The 23,753-nt window shown below is 42.0% G+C and overlaps 1 protein-coding gene across 1 annotated transcript; it reads right to left on the bottom strand.

Moving 5' to 3' along the window:
• Window positions 1-1,366: 1,366 nt before the first annotated feature.
• AREL1 (apoptosis resistant E3 ubiquitin protein ligase 1) lies at window positions 1,367-23,753 on the bottom strand. The gene is made up of 20 exons (XM_081910462.1): window positions 23,614-23,753; window positions 17,393-17,640; window positions 16,313-16,372; window positions 15,635-15,861; window positions 14,697-14,934; window positions 14,412-14,581; window positions 14,155-14,335; window positions 13,736-13,983; window positions 13,296-13,373; window positions 11,400-11,541; window positions 10,248-10,369; window positions 8,014-8,089; window positions 7,399-7,508; window positions 6,725-6,904; window positions 6,494-6,619; window positions 6,199-6,328; window positions 6,030-6,088; window positions 5,218-5,307; window positions 4,571-4,746; window positions 1,367-4,370 (listed from the first exon to the last, which is right to left on the bottom strand). Exons 3-20 carry the CDS (start codon window positions 16,326-16,328, stop codon window positions 4,268-4,270), a joined length of 2,472 nt encoding a protein of 823 aa, XP_081766588.1. The 5' UTR covers window positions 16,329-16,372; window positions 17,393-17,640; window positions 23,614-23,753; the 3' UTR covers window positions 1,367-4,267.

Here is a 23,753-nt window from a genome sequence, read left to right as displayed (position 1 = left end):
GTATGATCATGATGGGTATGGAGACACTGGCAGTAGTTATGTTTTAAGTGTAGGCTTCCCTCTAGTGGCCAAGAAGCAGCAATGCGCTTGTTTCCTTTAAATCCTGGGAAATCAGGTAGTCTGCTTTTGCCCTAATCAACTTCTTGATCACTATGTGCAAAAGGAAATGATGATTGCTGGAAACCAAAGCCACAAATAGGTATTGAATCTTCTCTGCAGACGTTCAGGAAAGATGAAGCACCATTTCACAAAATTATAATCCCCCTTCTTCCTCTAAATCCACATTAAGGCTGCAGAGAAAACATACCGGTACTATACTATAGAATAGATACATAGGAGTGGACTACTTATGGCCCTCCCAATGCTGCTGGACTACAACTCCCATTATCCACTACAGGCAATGCTGGCTGGCTGATGGGAGCTGCATACAACATCTGGAGGCCTACAGGTTCTCCATCCCTGCTGTAAAGTATAGCACATTAATCTACCCAGGTAGTTTTTAGGACCTTATTACCTATAAATCTCAAAATGACTTGAGTCGTGTACCTGAGTAAGTACCTTCCCATATATTCTTCCCATTCTCAGACTGGGAGACATTTGCTCCGTCAGAGCTGAAATTAGTGGGGACCAGGGCTTTCTCCCTAGCTGCCTCATCTATTTGGAAATCCCCAACCAGAGAACCTTGTGTATTTCTCTTTTCCTTTACCATTTAATTTAAATTTTGCTGTTTGGAGAAAGCTTTTTCAAAGGTTCACTCTGGCTCAAGTTTGTTTGCTACTCAAGTATGTATTTCTTGTGCATATGGGTTATTGGATTTTATTTTAGTAGTCATTGACTGGAATGTAAGACAGTTTTTTGAAAAGTGTGTTTCTATACTCTCTTATTTTAATAATATGTTGTCATTTCATGAAACACAAGCATCTAAAGTATTTTTTTTTAATGTTATGTTAATAGCATTGTCCAAGGCATAGAGGGAAGTGATCTGTGGAGTTAGGATCACAAAAATCACTCCTTTTTAGTTTGAAATACATGTCCAATAATAGCATGTAAATGGCTGTGTCCAGGCAATTGCTAGGATAATCCCAATTTATTTTGTGACGTCAGCTTTTTACTTCAATCCTACCCAAGTTCTGGCAAGTGCCTCAGCAAAATTATTTTGGGAGTGGGCTTCAAACATGCAAGCACCACTGTTGCTTGCATTCATTTTGAAACTTTGTAATATGAAGCCAGAGTTTGCACTACAACAGAGTTGGTGCCAAAATGTCAGTAATAAAATTGTCTTGAGAAATGGGATGGAAACTATTCAGAGAAGCCTTGCATGGAAAACAATACAAGAGCAATTTTCATTATATATGACAAGCACACCAAATTTTAAATATTTTATTTATTGTACAAACTATTTACAGAATAATCTATTAGAGGATTACATAATCTTGCTTAATTCCTTTTGGAGCTGGCTATCTGGAAACAGGCCTTGGCCAAACTAAAGTAATAGGTCTTGGTTTCTAAAACATGCAAGATAAGTTCTCAGATGCAGGCCAAGTCCTCTGGTATCCACAGCAGCTCCAGGTGAAAGAGATCTACTTGAGATTGTACCATGAGCATAACCGCTATCCTAGAAACCAATGCACTTAACATTAGATGGAACGAATTAGGGCCAATGAAAAGGAACAAACCTCCGCAGAAGACACGCATACACACAGTATAGATGGCTAGAGCACAGCCCGTACCATGTCTTCGCACGGGAATCAGGGCAACACACAAGGTTAGGAAAGAACAAGTAAGATTTAGGAAAATCAGAGCCTGTGCATTGAAATTATAAAGCGTTGGGAAGAATGGACCTGCTGATGATGGGGGCAAGAGTAGGAGAAAACACACAAGTGCATTATTAAGCGAAGAACTAGCAGCATCCACCACTGCTCTGACTGTGCTTGTGTAAAAAGAAAATCCTTCGCATCTGCAAAGAGGCAAGAAGTGCCAAATACATTTTATTAGGTGAGTGGTTTCAAGCAGAGGATGTCTGCTGAATATCCAGCCACTCAGTCCTCAGTATAAAAACAGCTGAGCTCTAAAGAAGAAAGGAGGGGATTCCTGAGGAAGATGTAGCAGAACCAACCTCGAGCCATGGCTGGAAAAGCCTCCAGTAGACCAGGGAACAAGACAAAGGACTGGAACAGCACCAAGCAGCACCCTACAACCATCAACTGGCTGAGCTGCACAGCATAACCTCCTTTTGGTCCCTGGGGAGAGGAGTGGGTAGCGTCAAAAGGCATTCAGGAGCCCTAACTGCACTGATTACAGAAGCCGCCCTTAGTGCAATAAGATGGCATGTACATGCTTTTAAAAAGAGCAACTGCTTAAAGGAGGGGAAATATGCCTGCCATGAAGGAAAATACAGTGGTGGTCTCTAAAAATGCCCCAAAAGGAAGGGATTCCTGAGTTGTCCCAATACTCAGAGTTCTAACATTTTTGGCAAAATAATGGCTTGAACTTCTACTTAAGCAAGTTTGCAAATTGTCTTTTCCCCTCTGATCTGCAAATGATTCTGTTTATGTTGGGCGGGGGGAGTACAACTATATAAAAATAATAATAGCAAAATGTGTCATCTGAACAATGCTATAGCCCCAATCTATGGCAGAATGACTGAACTAAAAATGCTGGCACAACTATAAATTGTATTTTTCCTAAGTTTGTTCTTATGAGACATCCAATTAAGAGTCTAGTCTGGGGGGGGACTCCCTCAACCCAAGCAGTCATATTGTAGGCTCTTCCCATTTAGTAACAGCCACCAACATCTCTCTCCTGACCAGGAGAAATGCACTTCCGGTGCCAACAAAATATTCAGTTCACAATCCAATCAGATTTTGGCTTTGCTGACAAAAAAATGGCTAGACTGCCAGCTGAGATCCCTGAATTCCCACTCCTTCATTGCCAAGGAAACGGGAGCAGTGGAAAGGACGTGTTCAGAATTAAGAGGTCAGTTGTACATGAAAGCTCATCTTGGCTTCCTCATGTAGTCTGAAGTTTGGGTAGTGCAATGTGTTGCCTTGCAGACCCACTTCATTACTGCCTGGATAAGCACCTGCAGTTTAACCACACCCCACTCCAAATGTCATGGAATGCTCAGAACACAAAAAAGGAGGTTATCAGGGGCTGGGGGAAGGACACAGGTAGCAATACCTTATTTAACAATTCTCTGCCCGAAGCATGCTAGAGAATACTCTGGCTGTCATGTGGGAGAGGTAGACGCCTGTCTGTGTAGAATAGGAGAGAGAATGAGCTACTGGGCCCAATCCAATACTGATCACCTCACTCTACCTGCATACAAATGTATGTTTGATGCATACAATCATAGCTGCCTCTTGGCCTACCACCACCTCATTCTAAGTACCCCAAAAGGTCAGTGCTAGCATATGCATCAGACCTCAGGTAGATACATTCATCTATCCTATGAGGAAGGGAAATTAGTTGGATGGTAGGGAAAACAAGCTCCTGCCAAAGTTCATGACCATGGTCAGAAATAGGGATGGGAGGAGAAACAAGTTTCTTCCAGTTCCGTGGCAAAGGCAACAGAAGCTGCTGCCACTGCAGAAATAATATCCTGTTGCCAGCTCTTGGTAGAGGTAGAACGAGGTCACTGTCAATATCAGCACTAGTAATCCAGTGACATAAATGCTGCCTTCCCTCTTCTGCAAGAATAAGTGCTGACAGCATCCAGGGGAAAGTGGCTAAGAAAATTAAAAAGCAAGGTGGGGGTGATTTTATGCCTTCCAGTAACATCCAAGTGGAAAGGGGATTAACTTGTGTGAAAACCTGGGCAAAGGCATGGAAAAGTATTAAGGCTTCCCATAATCTGGGGATTTAGAGCTCCATAGTGGTCCATTCATCCCCAAAGCAACTGGAATATTGTAAGTTACAAATCTCTTCCTGTAACAAATTGGAACTCTTTGCTTATGAGCTTTCTTCCTTCATAAAACCAGACAAGTAACGTCCTGTGAAATGCAAGTACCATGTCACCTCGAGAGAAGAACTCCACTCCATTTCATGTACCACACTGGGAAGGGGAAGGGGCAATATGTGCTCCCAATAATGTACTTCAGACATGGGGAGGCCTCCATGTGACATTGCAGATTGACATTTCTGTTTGCGTGGTGCCTCTGCTCCGTTCTCCATTGCCCTTAGGTTGGGCATGAGACTGGAGTAGTGAAGTGGGGCTGGGCAATGCCCTGAAGAATTAAGGAAGCGAGATGGACTCCTCCTGTGGGAGTCAGAGCATGCCAAAACCCTCACAGCCCTCGCTGATGGCCAGCTGCAGCATCTTGTGCACCTCTTCATAGGAATCGTAAGTGGGGAGGCACAGCTGGTTAAAACTGAAAGAAAGAACAAAACTAGTACATAGCATGAGACATGTACACATAATGCTTTCAGCATTTCATAGGCAAGGGTAACCCACCTGAGCAGTTATACGGCATTAAAAATTATCTCAAAAAACACATGGGCAAGATCAGTGGAAGGCTGTTCATGATCAGCTTGCTGCAGATAACAGAAAGACTCAGTGACAGGTACTCACCAAGTATGGGCTGTTGGCAGTGTACTGTGCGTCGGAGCTGCAATGATCTGGAAAGATGGGCAAAGTGCAGCAAATCCTCCAGGAGGCAGCTGAGAAGAACCAGTGGTGAACTGCAACAGCCTGGCCAGTTCCTCTTGTGTGAAACTGGAGACCACTGTCCAAAACCACCGCATAACCTGGAAGACACAGCAAGAGGTATGGGAAGCAAGAACAGTGGACAAGGGAAAAGGCTACCAAATTTATTGCAAACCACCCAGTTATGAGGACAGGCCAGAAAATGAATTAATGTATGCTACCATAATCACACCTCCCAAAGCGATATTTCACTTTAAGCTCCACTGCTACTTTTGATGTTTCTTTGGGACCTTTTTACAACAACAGCAAAAAGGCTATGTAATAAAATTACAGGTGTGCACAAATGTTTGCTGTTGCTAAGTAACTTAAAGGTCTGGCCCAAAGGAAGCATTGCCCTTAACTGAGAAAGCGTAAAAGACGCATGTATAAAGAGCTTTCATGAGATGCTAAAAGCCAGCCAAAGGAAAACGAAGTAGTATTTCCTCATGAAGACATACATAATCACTGTCTCAGTCATGACCAACACAAAGTACAACCAATCTGGTATAGAGCAGGCAATTAATCTTTCTTACCTTCTCTCGGAAATGCCAAGAACCTCCCACTACTACAGCATGTGCTTTGAAATCACAGACACTGATGTCTCCAGTACCACACATCAGCAACTGGAAGAAAATAAAGTTTCAGTCAGTGTACAGTTGTCTTCTTTCCTTTAAACTAGGTACCATTCAATTAACACAGTCAGCTTTGTATTTTTGATGCTCAGGATTAGAAGCTAGAGCTATTACTCCTTCTAGGTTTTAAAACTTTCTGCTCTAATGCAGCATTGGGGACTTGGTAACTCAAACATGTGTCCAAATTACTCTTGTTAACTATGACAGTACTGTATGCAAACTTCTGGAAAAAAAGAAGTCTAATGACATTATATCTCGGATGTGGCATATACTGTAGGGAACAGTAGGTAAGGTACAGAGTGAGAAGTAATCAATCTGAACTAGAGCACCAGAGTGTTGTTTAAGCTGCAGGGTTGGATAGGAGACTTTTTAGTGTTGGGGTCATAGAATCAGGCAATTGTTTCTTTATTATTACAAGGCAGAGGAAGGGAAGAGCAGAGATTCAACTGGATTGGAAAGGCACTTGAAATTGCCTAGCAAACCAGTAGAAACTAAGAGTTTTGAGTGAACATATATTTTGTGCTGGGTAAAAGTTTATCTAGTTTATATGGAAAACCTCATAAAAATTGGTATGGTTAAAATAATTTCTGTTACTATATCCGTACAGGGAATGCTTGTGAATGGGGGTTCCCCACTCTTCCTTACCCCCAGCTATCTCACATTCATCTCAGGAAGGTGCAACAGGATCAAAGACAGCAAATATCTTAGTTTACCTCAAGTTCATTTTCATCAAAAATAGCAAGGAGGTTTTCAGGGACCAGTTCATTGAGACCTAGAAGATGAGAGCAGAACAGATAAAAATCATGCCAGCCAGGCAAGGGCATCAACAAAGAACAATTCTGAACAACATTAATAAAAAAAAGTGCAGACCATACACATTACCTTTCAAGAAGTGTTCCACTTCCTCTCTAACCTGATTCGCCAGTCTGTACTGTGCAAGCAGATTCAGGTAGAAAATTTTATTCTCATTTGTAACTGGCATTTGAGCACCACCTGTTACCAGCTCAACCTCCTGAAAACAAGGCATGAGAGAATTTATGAGTGGAATCCCATCTACTCTATAAATCCACACAATGATGAACCCTTCACATCTTTCCCCTCCTATTGAGACATTGCTCCTTTCCCCATTGCGGATAAAGGGATTTCAAATTGCACCATCCTAACCAATGGCTCTTACCTTCTCAAGTTGTCCTGATCTGCTGTATTTTTCCTCAGCAAAGACTAGCTCCATCTCACTGACATCATTATTCAGGATGAAGCAAACTTTAGATTTATAGAACTCTGGGTCATCTGTCTCAAAATACTAAGAGGAAAAAGGAGATACGAGAAGGGGAAGGAAAGAAAACAAATTTAGTTTGTGCTGTGGAATCGTGCTTGGTCTCTGCTTTATACTCGAAAGCAATTTTACCTTATAATGCATCCGCAATCCTATGATTTGAGCCAAAAAAGACCGGGTGAAACGAGCTCTCACCAGCTGCTTGTAAGCCCCTCCCAAAGATGACTCATAGAGGCACTTTCCAACCAAGCGCCCTGCGAATTCATACACTTTCAGCCGCAGAAAAGGTGACCGGTTGGGGTTGGGATGTACCTACAAACAAGGCAGCTCACAGTTACTACAGCTTAGAATTAGCTCTAACTTAGAATTAGATTTAACACCTGAAAAAGCCCCATGTACTCTTCTTGTTGTACCCTGTGGTCAAAGATCTTCACATCCTTTAAAGACTGTTTTTCTGAGTGTATTCTCAACAGCACTGAAACAGGCATGCCGGTACATGAGCATGCCATATATAGTTTGCAAAGAAACAGTGTTACTTTCTATATTTTAGAAAATATGACTTAGGAAATCAAATTACAGATTGCACTTCTCATACCTGCCATAGAATTTATCTGTACTACTCATGAGAATTCATCTTCCTGTTTAAGTTTGCCTTTTAATACCCCCATGAAAGAGGCAAACCAATTCTCTTTCTGCTTACAGGAGAAACTAGAAAAAGTCTGAAAAAGAATGTGAATTCTCTACAGAAAACAAGAACAGCTGCAATGTTTCCTGTTTCCACCAATGAATGACAGGAAAATACCAACCAGAGCTTGGTTGTTGTCACTGAAGCGGGTAAAAAGTTGATTGGTAGTGTCAAATAAAGCTTTACAGATCAATTCAAACCACTCTCTGCGAGGACCTCCCCAGTCCAAGGCTACAAGACAGAACAAATCAGAGACCAGTTAGATCTTGAGGTAATCCTATGCCTTCTAAAACCCACCTGTCAAGAAAAAACTCTTCACTTTAGAGGGAGTACCATACTACATGGTCCTCTACACAAAGTGGGATAAATAGAACACCCATATACTTTTTCCTCCCATCAGTTCTTTCTAGCACACCAGGCACCTTATACTCAGACAAGATAATAAAAGGATGTAATGTAAATTAACTGGATTGGGATTCGCAAAACCTGACCAGGCTAAAGACCCATCTATCTCAGAATCCTGTTCTTACAGTGGCCATGGCAGCCTGCAAGCAGAACTTAAGTGCAATAGCATTTTCACTTAGCTTTACTATATAGCCAGTATGAAGATGATTGGGGAATAAATCTATAGATGCTTGTGAGATATTATGGAAACTTCAGAAAAAATTGGTTGCTAGAAGTAGAAAACCAAACTCTCTTTTTCTGGCAGCAATAATGCAATTACAAGTGAACTCACCTTCTTCATCCTGGAAAATCACTTCAAAGTTTTTGCTCCAGTCAGAAACAGAAAAATTCCTTGTTGCCCTCAGTGACTAGGAACATAAGGAAAACGCAGTATAAACTGATGTTTGCAACCAAGAGGGCTAACATGAGATCTCATTTTCAGGAACAGGCAATTCTCCAATACTTCTTTCTACTGCCTCTCTCATCTGTATAGAAAAGTCAGCCCAAGGATTCTACCTCTTGGCCACATTGGGTTTATGCTTCGCCCCCTATGTATATGCATACAGAATAAATGAATGAATGAATGAATACTTATTTGTACCCCGCCCATCTGACTGGGTTGCCCCAGCCACTCTGAATGGCTTACAGGACGTAAAACCTTAAACCTCAAAAAGCTTCCCTATACAGGGCTGCCTTCAGATGTTTCCTAAATGTTATATAACATCTAATGGGAGGGCATTTCACAGGGTGTCACTACTGAGAAGGCCCTCTACCTGGTTCCCTGTAGCTTCAGTTCTCGCAGTGTGGGAACCTCCAGAAGGCCCTTGGTGCTGGATTGTAGTGTTTGGGTTGAACAATGGGGATGGAGATGCTCCTTCTGGTATACAGGGCTGAGGCCTAGTGTGGGGATTGCCTCCACCCTCTTGCAGTATGACAAGCAGAACACTGCTATCATCTCATTGTAAAGGTGGAGCTTAAAGTGAGAGAAGGATGACCTTATGGGAGCTGTAGGAAACCACTAGTTTCAGCAGGCACCAATCCATATTCCTTTCCATTTGCAAACTTTTAGTCCGTTACATTTTTATACTGGAGAGGGAGAGAGAAAAGCTTCTTTCCATGACCAGAGAGCTGCTAGCAGAAGAACAGAGCAGTTTGTTCATCCTACAACAGACTGCAGCATTTCCATGCTAACTAATCCTGATTGCCTTTCATATGCAGTATTTTGTGCAAGGACAGTGCAAGCAGTTGTTTGCAGAAAAGAGGAGAATAAGGAGAAGAGGAGAGTGAGAGAAAAACTGATTGGAGGGAATGACACAAAGAAAAGGTTTTGCCTACTTTGGGTGTTGACCCCACCTGCTGTGATCTAAGAGATTATTGGATCTATAAAGCACAATTTAAGAGTTATAAGTGATACTCCCCACTGAGGTAATGTGGCTCTTGACATGAAAAGGATCCACACTACTGAGCTATAGGGACTGAAAGTTCTGGGTTTTTTTATTATAAATCTTTGAAGAGCTCTCGTCCTCATTTCCTAAGTGCTCACAAATAAAAGTGTTTCATGACTTGCCCTCATGACACATACTATCACTTTAATGCACTGCTCCCTCAAGACTAAGCTTGCTTTGAACAAAATATTTAAAACGACTAGAAATGTCAAGCCATAGAATCTCTGTTCCATTTATAGCTACAGCAAAACCAGAAAACAAAACAAAACAAAAAAAACCCTATGGCAACTCTTGGATCTGATATAGTAGACAGTCAAATGATTTAAAGCCATTTGCTGCTTACCAGTGACAGCACATCCTCTGGTTCACACTCACGATAATCTTCATCTTCCACTTAAAATGTTTTAGTTTCCCCCACCCTTGGAAGTTGAATTCCCTTGATTTTATCTGTCTGCTGCACTAAAACTAATTATGTTGTAAGAGTTTGCATAACAAGGAGACTACGATTCACGTCCTCCTACCCCTTCCCCAAACTTATTATTTATGTGTTCCTTGGATTTATGTACCACCTTTCTGCCAAGGCCCCCAAGCTGATTTACAATTTTAAAACTAATACAGTATATAAAATGCAGGAGGGCAAGTATCATTCAGCAAACTGGGAGTTGATGGTATGCATGCTCCCTGGCCTGGGTTCCCTCATAATACGGGTTTTTAACAGCTCCAGCAGAGGTGGGGGAGTAGCTGCCCAAGCATCTCTCTCAGGCTGCTGATGTTTCTGTCAGGAGCTGATGGTTTCTGTGCTTCCTGCCCTGGGCTGCCTCGCTTCTCATTGAGGCTTTGCCACATTAAAAATGACTAATAGTTGGTTTGATGCAGGCTTCTCTGGTCATAGGCAATTAAATATTTTAGAGGAAGGTGTAAAATCAGAATATGAGTGAATAAACTATCACCCTGAATTCATATCACTCTAGTCCATTCTGCAGCTTAAGGTGAAATAACATGGAACAGGAAGGAAATGATCTACAGAACGTCTCTAAAACTATGCTACACTCCAAGCTTTCTGTATCACAGACACACTCACCGATTCCAGAAGGTTGTGGCGGCTGACTTTTAGAGTAACTTTTGAATGGGGCCTCTTCATGTGCACCTGGCGCAGCTCCCTCTGGAAGAAGTTTACTTTGTCCTGAAAAGTCTCTGAGCCTCCTGAAACCAACAAGCCCATTGTCATATCTGTTTCCTTCAAAATACCTTACAAGGTCATATGAGTTTCAGAAATGTCATAAAATATGACAGATTATCATCCCAAAAGGAGTAAGAAAAATTCAGTACAAAAGATTTGAGGAAACAAAGGGATACATATCATAGTTTTAAAAAATTGTAAAGACTATTTTGTGGAGACAGAACATAAACATTGCATTCATTATCATTTCCTTGTCTCTAGTATTTCCTCATATTTGTATTTACGCACACACACTGGCTCTATCACATACACATGGGCTCAGGGTTTAAACCTCCTTATTCTGAGACCAAGCTGGAGAGGTTAAATAATAATAATAATAATAATAATAATAATAATAATAATAATAATAATAATAATAATAATAATAATAATTTATTATTTATACCCCACCCATCTGGCTGAGTTTCCCCAGCCACTCTGGGTGGCTCCTAATCAAGTGTTAAAAACAGTACAGCATTAAATATTAAAAACCTCCCTGAACAGGGCTGCCTTCAAATGTATTTTGAAGATAGGATAGCTGCTTATTTCCTTCACATCTGAAGGGAGGGTGTTCCACAGGGTGGGTGCCACTACCAAGAAGGCCCTCTTCTTTAGTGCTTCTAAACAAATATATTTATTTGTTTAGAAGCACTAAAGATGTTAGGAGGGGTAGGGAGAGAATGCATAACCTCAACACATACGTAGATAGTTATGTGAACTCCTCTAAAGAGACATCAGGAAGAGAGCAACAGACTGAAATTTATCAAGAACGGGGGAAACATGTGTGATTGCTCTATAATAATTACAATATCCTAAATCAAACTGAACTACTCAACATTTATAAACAAACATTGAGCTAAGCAGCACACCACAACATAAAAAGGATGCAATCCATTCTGAAAATACTTGCAGTCTACACCATAGAATGGCAGCTGTCCTCTGTAGTATGTGTTATGCAAGCTGTGATGCATTAGATACCATGCAACAGAATTTTATGCCCCAGACTCTTTTTACCTATATTTTTATGCAGAGAGCGAATGAAAGTTGCCGCCAAGATGTTCCTCTCCTTGCAGCTCAGCTCTACAGGAGGCTGGATCCCATCATCCACCACTAACGTCAGCAGTTTGTGCACAGGGTCAGGCCCGTGGTAAGAAAACTAGCAGCAAAGAAATGCAGGAAAGGGCGGGGAATCATTTACCAGAAAGCACAGCACATTGATCAGATGTGGCAAGGTTACCCTCTGGGCACATTTCCTTGCCCCTCTATCTGCTCAGAACCAGTTAATAGCAAAGCTGCTGGCATGCCTACAGCTGAGATGAAGGTTTTATAAATTGCAATTCTTGTAGAATGAGCCTCAGTACATGCTTCATTAGGGGAGGAGGAAAATCACAAGAAAAAAAGAACCTGAAAGCTACCGTAATTTTTGCTCCAAAACATGCACTTTTTTGCTCCTAGAAAGTAAAGGAAAATGCCTGTGCGTGTTACGGAGCGAATGCACTCGACCGGAGCCATGGCTGCCGTCAGTCAAGCAAAGCAGGAGCCGCTTGCAGGGCTTTGCACGGCTCTAGCTTTGCTTGCTTTACAGCCAGGAGGAGGGGGAGGAGCCGAGGAGGAGGGAGGGAAGGAGAGCCATGGCAGCAAAGCGGGCAGCAGCCGCTTACACGCGAGGAGGGACAGACGGGAGCCATAGCGAGCCGGAAAAAGCGCCGCATAGCCAGCAACAGCTGCTGCAGCCTCAGCTAGCAAAGGTCCATGCACTCTCTAAACGGAGCAATGAAGCTGCAGAGGGACGGCAGGGCACAGGAGGGCTCTGAGCCACGAGCGCAGTGAAAACCAGTAAAAAAGTTTTTAAAAAGGCTGCTGGGGACAGGAGGGCACGGGATGAGGGAGAGGGGGAAATTACGATTCTCCCAGCGTCTCAGCTGATCCGCTGAGCAGGACTTGGGTTGCAGGGGATTCGCCATTAGCTGCGTAAAGCAGCAAAGAGGGAGAGAAGGAGCAAAGCGGGAGAGGAAAGGGGCTGCTTACACTGCTGTAAGTGGCTGCTGTCCGGTTGGCTCCTTTAAAGCAACAGTGCTCTTTCCCTCCCCCCTCCCAGCTCAGCTCACCGAAAAGCTCCTTTTCCACACACCCCACGCGAGCTCCTTCTCCCCTTAAACCCCTCTCCTGCATCATTAGCAGCATCCTTTTCCACACACCCCACGCGTGTTCCTTCTCTCCATAGACCCCTCTCCTGCATTATTAGCCGCATCCTTTTCCACACACCCCACGCGTGTTCCTTCTTCCCTTAAACCCCTCTTCTGCATTATTAGCAGCATCCTTCTCCACACACCCCACGCGTGTTCCTTGTCCCTTGAATGCTTTTCCTTCCCTCCCCACTTAAAACGTGGTTACAAAGCACGGATCCACATGGATCCTCAGGATTTTTGCACTGGGTCACCCCAAGTTCACCATCAGATCACATAGCATATCCATGGCTACAGCCTGCACCAAAAAACACACACGCACCCACTGTTTCATGGGGCTGCAATGGCGCAAAAACGTGGTTACAAAGCATGGATCCACATGGATCCTCAGGATTCTTGCATTGGGCTACCCCAAACTCACCGTCAGATCACATCTGTGGCCACAGCATGAACCACAAAAATCATACATCCACTGTTTCGTTTAGAATATTTTTTTCTTGTTTTCCTCCTCTATAAACTACGTGCGTGTTATGGTCAGGTGTGTGTTATAGAGCGAAAAATACGGTATATTGCAGGATGCAATATAGAAAACCACAGCAGGCTCCCAAGCAAATCTAAAAACCTAACAGTGACAGTTTTCAATCTTATGTGATTAGGCTGACAAACGGAATATACCTTTCACAAAACAAATCCAATTATTCACTGGGGAATTTTACCAACATACCTTGGTGCCAGGACACACTCTGAAGGTAAAGAGGCGCCAAGGAATGATCTTCAAGTAGAACTCCTTTACGGAGAATTGCTTTGAAGTAAAGGAACAAAAACAATGGAGAGTCACATATTTAAAAAAATGAACCAATCTGAAAGAACTTGAACAATGGTCAACTCCATTTTTCCTGACAACCCAGCAGCCACCATAAAATGTAGCCACAGGTCAGTTCTCTTGTTAGCAGAGCAATAATCCAAGAAGTCCTGAACAATTTTGTCTCCAATATATGCTTGGAAATGTACACCAGCTGTTTCATAGCACAATACACAGTCCCTCACAACAGCAATAATGGCCAACAACCATAGGGAAATAGTTCCTGGAAGCCGATTGATAACACAGCCACACATAATAGCAATAAATCCTGTGCAACTAGGGAATAGACGAACTAGTCTTACCTTGGGTGAAACATAGCAATACACTTTTTTTGGCTTCTTCACTTTCTCAGGGGTCTGGCTGTCAGAAGGAGAGTCTTCATCCTCATCTTCAGTAGCAGTGGAAGGTCGGCGCTGAGAGGTACCCCAATGCAGGGGTGGAAGTTGCCACTGGGTATTGGCATAGCTACTAGCATTGTAAAGGTAGGCCTCAAAATAGATACTGACCCCTGAGGTAGAAACATTTCGCTCCACGATACTCTTTTCACTCTCTGCAAGATACAAACCTCACTTGTTATGAGGCTAAAATGTCAGACTGATACTGCTGGACAACAGGCAAGACACAAATGCAATAAATGAAATACATATTAACTTTTAATGGCTGGCAACAGCATCGTGGGAGTTAACATGGCAGTAAAAATAATGTATTTTTCTAAACTTACCATTTAAAACAATTATATCGAACTCTCCATTGCTAATAGGCTGGCTTTGGTAGGAGATGCAGGCACGGAAACATCCCCTACGGAGTAGGGTGAGTCTCAAGAAAACTTGATAAGTCTGTCGATTAGACACCACAGACTTTTCAAACAAAACATCAGAAGGTTCTTCTTCTTGGGGACCAAGCTAGACAAAATGAATATAAGTTAGACTATATCAGTGTATTCCAGTCTTAGAGAAGATAGAGCAGAGATGGACTCACCTCATGGATTGAGAGGCTGTAGTTGTGCTCATCTATCAGTGATACCGAGTTACTGGTAGGATTATTATACTCATCTCTGGGAACTATCTGCAGTGTGTGAGGCTGCCCACATGTCAGCACCAAAGTGGAGAAATGGCAAACAATTTTGGTTTTCGAAGGAACCACCATTCCTGAAATAAGGAACAACACCCAGCTTAGACTCGCATGTAATATTACAAGGGGCGTATTACAAGACATGCTCTCCTTCCTATGCCTTGGTTTGTTATAGGCCCCAAAAGGCCTTACCTGGCTGAAAGACTTTGTAGTAAGGGCTATATGCCACATTCAAGCCTCCAAGTTTTATGCTGATTTCATAGCGCCCAGCCTTCCGCACAGTAAATGCCACCTTCACCACATTGGAACTGGGCTCCTGAAGTACTTCCTGGGTCACAGGAATATCCATTGCTAGCTCCACATGGCAGATGTGAACTCGCAGGCCCACAGGACGAAGAGCAGGGAAGGGCTGGCCATTCTTATAGAATAACTGCATGGGGATTTAAAAAATAAATGCAAAACAGCATCTTAATATGCTATATCACAATTAGTGCCCAATATTAGGTGATGAACGGTTCTGTAATTATTGAAGAACATAAGAAGAGCCCTTCTGGAATAGACCAGAGGCTTAACTAAAGCCTCCTGTTTCCCAGAGTGGCTAACCAGATGCCTGTGGAACATGGGCACAATAGCCTTCTCTTGTTGTTCCCAGCAACTGGTATTCAGATTTGCTGCCTCTGATCCTAGAGATATTATACCAGCCAACATGACTAGTAATCACTGATAGCTTATTCCCTCTCCCCTTACAACATCCCTGATATAAATGCTGGCACCATTTGCAAAAAAAACATCATGCCCAATCATGCTTCAAGATATGTGCCCACCAAATTTTAAATATGCATACAAAGCAAAAACAAACCCAGAAGAGCGATACTAGGTCTGACCTGTCTAAACTTAGCAGTCAGAAGCTCACCCAAACTCACTGCAAAAGCAAAAACGTAGGAGATAGCCTCAATATACTGCCTAGTCTGTGCTGTTGATAACCACCAGCATTAAGCTGTTTAGCCGAAGTAACAAAACTGGCACAAAACCTCCAAGGAACAGTCCCATAATCTCTAAAGAGGTTTGTCTTGAAATAAAACCTAGATCCACTCCTCAGGTATTCATGGAAATAGAAAATATTCACTTACATGTACTCGGAAGGCCATGCTGTGGCCCACCTCATAGGGGTCCTTCCAGTCCCAGAAGACTTTGCAAGAGCGGGGGTCCAAGTAGTTGCCTCGCACGTAGTCATAAATTGTCCGCTCTCCTCTGCGCTCCCGGTCCTCATGCTGGAGGAAGCTGACTACACGTGCGGCAAGTTCAAAGAGGAACTTAATGGTGAAAAAGAAAGCTACCACAGATACTGTGATCCCACCTATACAAAAGGGGGGGGGGAAATACACTGTAGTTATTAATCCAAGAAGGCATTGAAAATCAATCACCATGGAGGCTCTAGATGAGAGTTTACAACATTTAACCCTGGAGATCTCAGAAGGGCTAGCTCTACCATTGACAGTTGATTCTGAGACAACAAATTGTAAATTACACATAGTTTATTACCGGTATATTTTACCCCCATGGCATGGCAGTATCATTTTAATGTTCTACCTCAGCCACTAAAATGTCTGCCTCAAAGACTGCTGTCACCACAACAAAAGCTAAGGAAAGAAACTGAGGAAGATTCGGACCAATGATAACGCTAGGAGAAAATGGCATGTAAGTTAACAAACACAGTATTAGCAAAACAGACAATGAAGTCCACATGAATGAATTAAAATAAGTTACAGGCTTCTTCTGGATTTTGTAAAAATACTTTATTTGCTTACCAATAACGTAAAACATCAGGTCCCTTCAATGAGAGACACAGCCGAGGATCACAGCTGCATCTGGAATACACAAAGCAGATTTAGTTCAATATCCCTTTCACTGCAAATCTTGCAATAAAGTGTTTGGTCCCTAAGAAAATGCACCAAACTTCTCCCAAACTTCCTTTTTTCTCAAATCTGCCCTCCATTTAAAGAAAAACAAATAAAACTAATGTATGGCTGTTTTGCAGCACAGAATTACAAAGCAAGGTATTTACAAAGTAAGGTAATACAAACGAATTAGAAGCACCACTATATATCAGGTTATTTTGAGTATCAGAAATTGAAGATCACTGAAATTATCCAGTGAAGGTTGAAAAACAAACATAGGTAAGTCCATTTCTTACACATGGCCAGTTTTATTTAGAGAACTTACTTATATCCTACTTTTAAATTTTAACAAGTTTCCAAAGCAGCTCACAATATTAACTAACTTTAGAATAATTTAAACAATAAAAATGAAATGCCAGAGCAGCAGAAAGGAATAAATGTATAAAAGCAGAATCAGCAACAACAGAAAACCCAGCAAATAGCACCATAAGTACAACTGTCTTAGCAGTGAATCATGTTTTATTAAGAAGCTTTGGGCAAATAAAGAGGTCTTAACCTGTGGCAAGTCTCTCTGAGACAAGTATTCCCTAAATGGGTCATCACCACGCATCACTACCAGATAGGTTGTCTCCTCAGTTGTCACCCACCTCAGCCCTGCAGAAAGGGTACCAGGTAGGTTGGCATATTGCATTTTATGGCACATCAGCTCCTAGGCCATATTGTGCTACATACTAGTGTTATTGTAAATGCAGAATTTTTTCATTAGCAATTTGTTCCCAATAGTCCAGTCTTAAAAAGACAGCAGTCATCTAATAGAGCAACATATTTTATAGTATTGCCAGCTAACAGAAGTAGCAAATAAACTATGCTGAAAGTCTATACTGAGCTTTAATCCTTTCTGATGGGCAGTTATATCAAGCTGCAGTTCACAGCCCACACAGCTAGGTTCACCACCATTTTCCACTGTTTGGCTGGGGAGAGAGGGCATACCTTTACACCAGCTCCCATGCCCTGAAAGACAATAGGGGAGCGTCCATTCATCAGAAACTTTGTTCAGCATACAGAAACCAGGGAAAAAACAGCAGAAGGGAATGTCATCACTGAGACAAATAATCCTGGAACCTGCAATACAGGTTCACAGCTCGGGAGTCAAACACGACGATTAGACAACTATCCCAAGTAGTGGCACTCTGCATTGTCACACTATGCAGCACTCAAAAAACTTGCTAGGAGATCACCTGAAGTGAAACATAAATACATAATCAATACATGCATCTTTTTTTAAAAAAAAATCTGGACAAGAAAACAGTTCAATAGCACCACTTCAGTCTTAAGCTAAACGAGCCAAAATCCAAGCATGACATCAGCAAATAGACCACATCATATAATTTCAACAGCACTAGAGCTTTATATATATATATGCGCAGATTTTATGTTCTGAAACTTAGAGCAGCTTTGCCCAAGATGATGGGCATGTAGAAATGTCTTTTTTATATATAAGATGAATGTGTACCATAATGTTTCACAAGATGCAGCTGAAAATATAATGGATTGGAGAGGGGACAAAGGAAGAGGACAGATGTGTTGTATCCACAGCATTCACAAAATCAGAATGTGGTAGCAAAGCAGCAACAACAAAGTGCAGGGGAGGGGAGGACCTGGGGCACTCAGCAGCAATTATATCCATTAGCAATGACAACAGTGTGTCTTCTTACTCAGAATGAAACAAAAGGAGGGCCTCAAAAATAATTGTTTTCAGAAATGCCATGCTCGATTTCATCCAAAACACTGACCGTCATCCAATTATTCTTTAGTGAGAACTATAAAGGGGAATTTTTTAAACAAAACACCTATAAACGGGAAAGGGGAAAATACACCACTACCAATGCCTGCAAAACATTTAAACTATCAAGCAACTACTACTCTAATCTTACATGGTTAAGTATTGGAGATTTCCCCCAACTCCAAGAGGTCTGTAGCTTTAGTAGTCTTTTGTTTGTTACACATTTCCAAATTATTGAGATAGGAAATTGTATCCAACACCTTCACTGGTTTTTAACAAATGTCTCAAGTTTCCTCCTTTTAACATATCTGAGGAAAACCCGCTTGCCCAAGCATTCCTTCTTTTCCTAGCTGAACAGGGGAGGCCAGATGAGCAAGATGTGGGGACACCTTCATTGCTTCCATTCAGTTATCAACTTATTGCCCTGCTCTGACTCCTGAACTGTTACTCCTTACGTTTCATGTTTGCTGCAGAAAATGTATCCTTATTTGCCTGAGTAAAGATCCTCCTTACTTACAAGAAACCCCCTCTACTTGTATGTTTTACAGTGGGGGCCAGGAAATTTAGTTAGCATCTACATTCTAATCCAGGCTGTGAAAAAAGTTTCATTTCAGTATTGAGGAGTACCAGATGAAGCAGTTGCCTCTCCTCCAATATCTTTCATCAAGTCTAGGGACTGCCTGCTAAAGATCAAAGTCTTGCTTGAGTAACCCTTGTCTAAGTATAAGAGTTTCTTCACATGATATGGATTATATTATTGTCAATTCATAGTAATGATTCCAAACTTTCCAGAAATTGAGAACTTAAGAATAGCCTAAACAAGTATTTCCATGGCAAGGTTATCCCCCCACGGCAAAGAAACTGGTATCTTCTTCAAGTCCATCTTCAAAAACAAGCTCTCTATTGAGCTGCTTGGAAATTCAATCAAAATTCTCCATTACTGAACCTTATTAAAGGTTATGTGTGCATTTTTCTTTCCAAAGAAATCCCATAACACTAAAATATGGGCTTAGAATTCTCTCCATTGAAGTGATAAATGTAACTACTGCAAGAGACAAAACTGTCATTCTGAGATGCCCTTCCATTAGCATCCTCCATGCAAGATCAAATGACAGATATTTTCTGGATAAATTTTGACCTGAAACTTGGCAATATCCTTTCTAATCTTTGGAGGTTAGTGACAACTCAGCACTTTGTCACTGTTCTTAGGTGCACTATTTCAGAATTCTCCTTCCCTGAAAGGCAGTCTCAGTAAATTTAACTCTGATTCATTTGTTTTATATGAAATGACAGGCAAGATGCCAGCTAAACAGACAAAAGAGAGCAAAAAGAGTTGACACGTTCTCCTATGCAGCGCATCAACTGGGAGCAGCCATCAAACACACTTAGGGCACAGAGGTGCAAGCTGCTTTACTTATTTAGCCCGTTCCCAGGATACAATGACATTAATTATTAGACTGGGTGAGCTAATCTGGATCATCAGACTGCTTAGAACAAGTAGGTAATGACCAGAGGAATGAATAAATCATTCAGAAGGCATTTGTTTTAGATATCCTTTCTTCAAAACAGTGGGCAATTTTACAGATCCTCTATAACCTGATCTTGCCTTGATCCCAAGATAACATGAATGATAAAACCCATTTGTAAATCCAAATACTTTGAAAGCCCTACTCCATAATACACTCTAGGAAAATCATTTGCATGCACAGACTGTTGTTTCGAATAGTTAAAGAAGTACTAGGCCATTCAAAGTACAGGGAGGGATAGTATTGCGGTGGTAATGATTGCAGAAGTCACTTTTTAGTGTAGTGTTTTTATCGGATAGCTCAACCTAAAGAATACCCATGTCTTTCTGTGCAGTGCTAAGGGTAGCGGGGTGCCATCTTCTCCTCTGGATAAAGGTAAAGGTAAAGGGACCCCTGACCGTTAGGTCCAGTTGTGACCGACTCTGGGGTTGCGGTGCTCATCTTGCTTTATTGGCCGAGGGAGCCGGCGTACACCTTCCGGGTCATGTGGCCATCATGACTAAGCCGCTTCTGGTGAACCAGAGCAGCCCACGGAAACGCCGTTTACCTTCCTGCCGGAGCGGTACCTATTTGTCTACTTGCACTTTGACGTGCTTTCAAACTGCTAGGTTGGCAGGAGCTGGGACAGAGCAACGGGAGCTCACCCCGTCACAGGGATTCAAACCGCTGACCGTCTGATCAGCAAGTCCTAGGCTCTGTGGTTTAACCCACAGCGCCACCCGCGTCCCTTCTCCTCTGGATACTGCACTGTTAATCAACACACTTGCTTTCAGAGCTAACGGAAAACATCAAAAATTCAGAAAACAATGTCCAAATTATATTCTGCCTCAGCTTGCACAAATAAATATGGATTCTGAAATACTATTAGAGCTGAAGCCCATCATTCTAATATGACTATTTAAACTTATAAAATCATAGAATTGTAGAGTTGGAAGAGGCCATGAGGATCATCTATCTATTCCAACCCACCCCACCCCCATAATGCAGGAAGCTTTCACCCAATGTAGGGCTCAAACCCATGACCCTGGTATTAAGAGTCTCATGCTCTACCAACTGAGCTATCCACTGCTATCATGATTTCTATATTTAGAATCCTGAAGTGGTACCCACTCCCCTTCCACATCAAACTATAGCAACTTTTTATTCCCCATGTGCAGTGTTACAGAATAATCTGAGGGGAAATGTTCTGTCACATTGAAATAATTTGCACACAGACCACAAGCAAGCAGCAATGCTTGAACTGAGCAGGCTCAGCTAGCACAAACCTGCATTCCCATCACATGTAAATTTATAATCCAGAATGCAATTAACAATGCAATCCTATGCGTATCTATTCAAAAGCAAGCCACAATGGGATTTACTCTCAGGTAAGTGCTGCCTACATCAGTACAAAACAAAAAAACAGGTCTCTGCCATGTTGCCAGGTTACACTGCCCCACCAAATTCCACCTTTTATAAACCTTACTAGCAATAAAACCTACCCACGTGACGCTGACACAAAAGTCTTACAGCACATATACTATAAAGAATGAAAGTTCACTACCCCTCTTCTCTCCCTCCCCACCTCTTTTCCCCCAACTTTATACTGCCTATAACATTAGTGTCTCACATCAAATATGAATGATCTGTAGAAAGAACTCTATGAACTGAAAGCAGAGAAACTGCATGTACTTTTGTAACCCAAGAAGATCTTTAATAAGAAGAAATTTTAAAAATAAACATGACTAGCATTTCTTCTTCTTGCATGCTATAAAAAACTGTTACAGATGCTAAATGTAAATAAGGATTATTTTTAAAATGAACATGAAATATTCCAAACCAATCTTCCATTAACAAGTCATACTGTTTCCACTGTCCATGAGTTCATCTTCCTCCCTAAATCCCATTTCAAATCAAATAAGGTAGACAAAGGAGAGCTTTATTTTGGTTCTTGTAGCACAAAACACACTTGTAGGCCAGAATAAATAAAAGTGTTACACAAATCATTAAAGCTAAATACTTCAAAAATAGATAAAGGTGAAACAGCCCATATACCCATAATTACCAAGACACATCATCTACCAGACACAGTACTCCCTTCAATCTTAACGCTCCTGATAACGCTTAACGTCTTAAAGAGCTGTCCTTTTAAAAATTGCATTCTCAGCTTACACATATGTTTATAGCTAGCAATTATGTAAGCAACTGAGGGAAGTTTTGCTTATATCAATGTTCCCTACACAGAAGTCACTTCCATGTAGAGGTGCAGAAACTCCCTATGCATTTTGTCACATGTAATGCATTTACACACTCCTGTTTCACTGAATGTGTGCTATCTGCAGTGCATGTACATGGTGAAACAGGCATATGTGCATTAGTGACTAAGTGAACAATTATGTATAAGCTTGTATTATAAAAGCAGCCATTCAGATAAGAGTAGCAATTTACCAGTGTGCCTTTATTTCACATCAGGAAAACTGTTTTTCTCTAAATGTATTACCTACCTCTGGCAGACAGATGGGGATCTGACTAGCCCATTACCTCCCCACCTCTATGGGCCCACTTTGAAAGGAGGGCAAGGCAACCCACCTAACATCATTATTATATGAGTTGACAACTTCAAAAAGGCTTGCGCTTAATATGGATCAGCTAATCAGTAATTACAGTACATCACACCTGCAAACAATTTTTTTCCTCCGTTGACCAGCAAGTCCCAAACTGTTCTACAACAGAAGATACTGAAATAATCAGATTAGAAATTAATCAGCAATTAATTGGAAAGAATCAAATGAACCACGTAACTCCAGACTTTCTGTATGCATGTTTCCACAAAATGCTTATTCAAAGATCAGCTGGAAGATCACTATCATTTTTTTAACAACAGCTGTGAAATCAGCTACACTGTATTTACAATGGTTTGAAATTCATCAATAGGATGTGCTTAAATTCCCTACTGGGAATTTAAAACATTTACTATTTCATTTCACACTTATAAAAGGCGTGAAAGTACAGATCTCCTATACAAACTCAGAATTCTACAGACTATTACTGGATTAATATACAGGGCAATACTAACAGAACTGGAACCAAAATGAAAAACAAACAAAAATCCAAAAGAAAAGGGAGCAAGAAGATAAACACTTTCACGATTCGGATCTTTCAGGAAGAGAAGCATATTCAGGACTGAACACCATCCTCCAGATCAATGAAGAACAAACATTTTAGTGTGGAAGAACAGAAACAAAGCAAAACTAGCTACAACAGGACAGCCAGGAAACCTTTGAAGCCAGGATGGTTCCTAGAATCGGGAACTCCCATGTGAGAGCAGTGTAAGAAGCATGGCTCCTTCCTAACTTGCCCTTCAAAGTGGGAAAGGAATAGGAAGGAGAGAAACTCTGGATACAAAAATTTGAGGGCAGTAACTATGTGCCAGGCAGACGCTGACTATACCAAGTAGCCACAAGATCACCCTTTCTCCCCTCTGCCAGACAAGCACCTGAGGTAAACCTGAGTCCCGTCAGGGGGAAAAGCGGGGAACAGAATATTCTGGAAGGTAGGGGGAGAGGAAAAACGAGATGGTGCCGAATTATTTCAGGGCTTTCGGCAACCTGAGTATTTGGCCCGGCGCAATCTGAAGAACGGGGTTTGAGGGCCAAACTTACTTCTTAGCCCCAAATGGAAACTAGGACGAAACCCACCACCGGGCCCGATGCCCTCGCGGGACTCGGACCACCACGCCCGCTTTACATCTTATCCCTCCCCCCACACCCCGCTTTTACTTCAAGGAACCGGGACGCTCCCCCTCCTTGCAGGGCAGCGGAAGATTTCCCAAGGGCGCCGCCCCCTTCCCGCCGGCGGCGGCTGCTTCCTTCTGCGCCTCGAAACCCCAACCCCACCGCCGAATAATGCCTCCCTTCTCTTGCCTCCTCTCTGAAGGGGAAGCGGCGCTCATGGGAGGCAACTGAGGCGAGTCACGGACTAGCCGCGCTGGTCATGGGACTAACGGTCAGTGTCGGTCCCGTGCCTGCTCTGCCACAGCGCACTCCAGCTACAACACTCTCTC

This window comes from Podarcis melisellensis (genome assembly GCF_964234715.1).
Source record: "Podarcis melisellensis genome assembly, chromosome: 1".
NCBI classification, from domain to species: Eukaryota; Metazoa; Chordata; class Lepidosauria; order Squamata; family Lacertidae; genus Podarcis; species Podarcis melisellensis.
The sequence above is the reverse complement of the archived record's forward strand: the minus strand, read 5'-3'. Positions and strand labels throughout refer to the sequence as shown.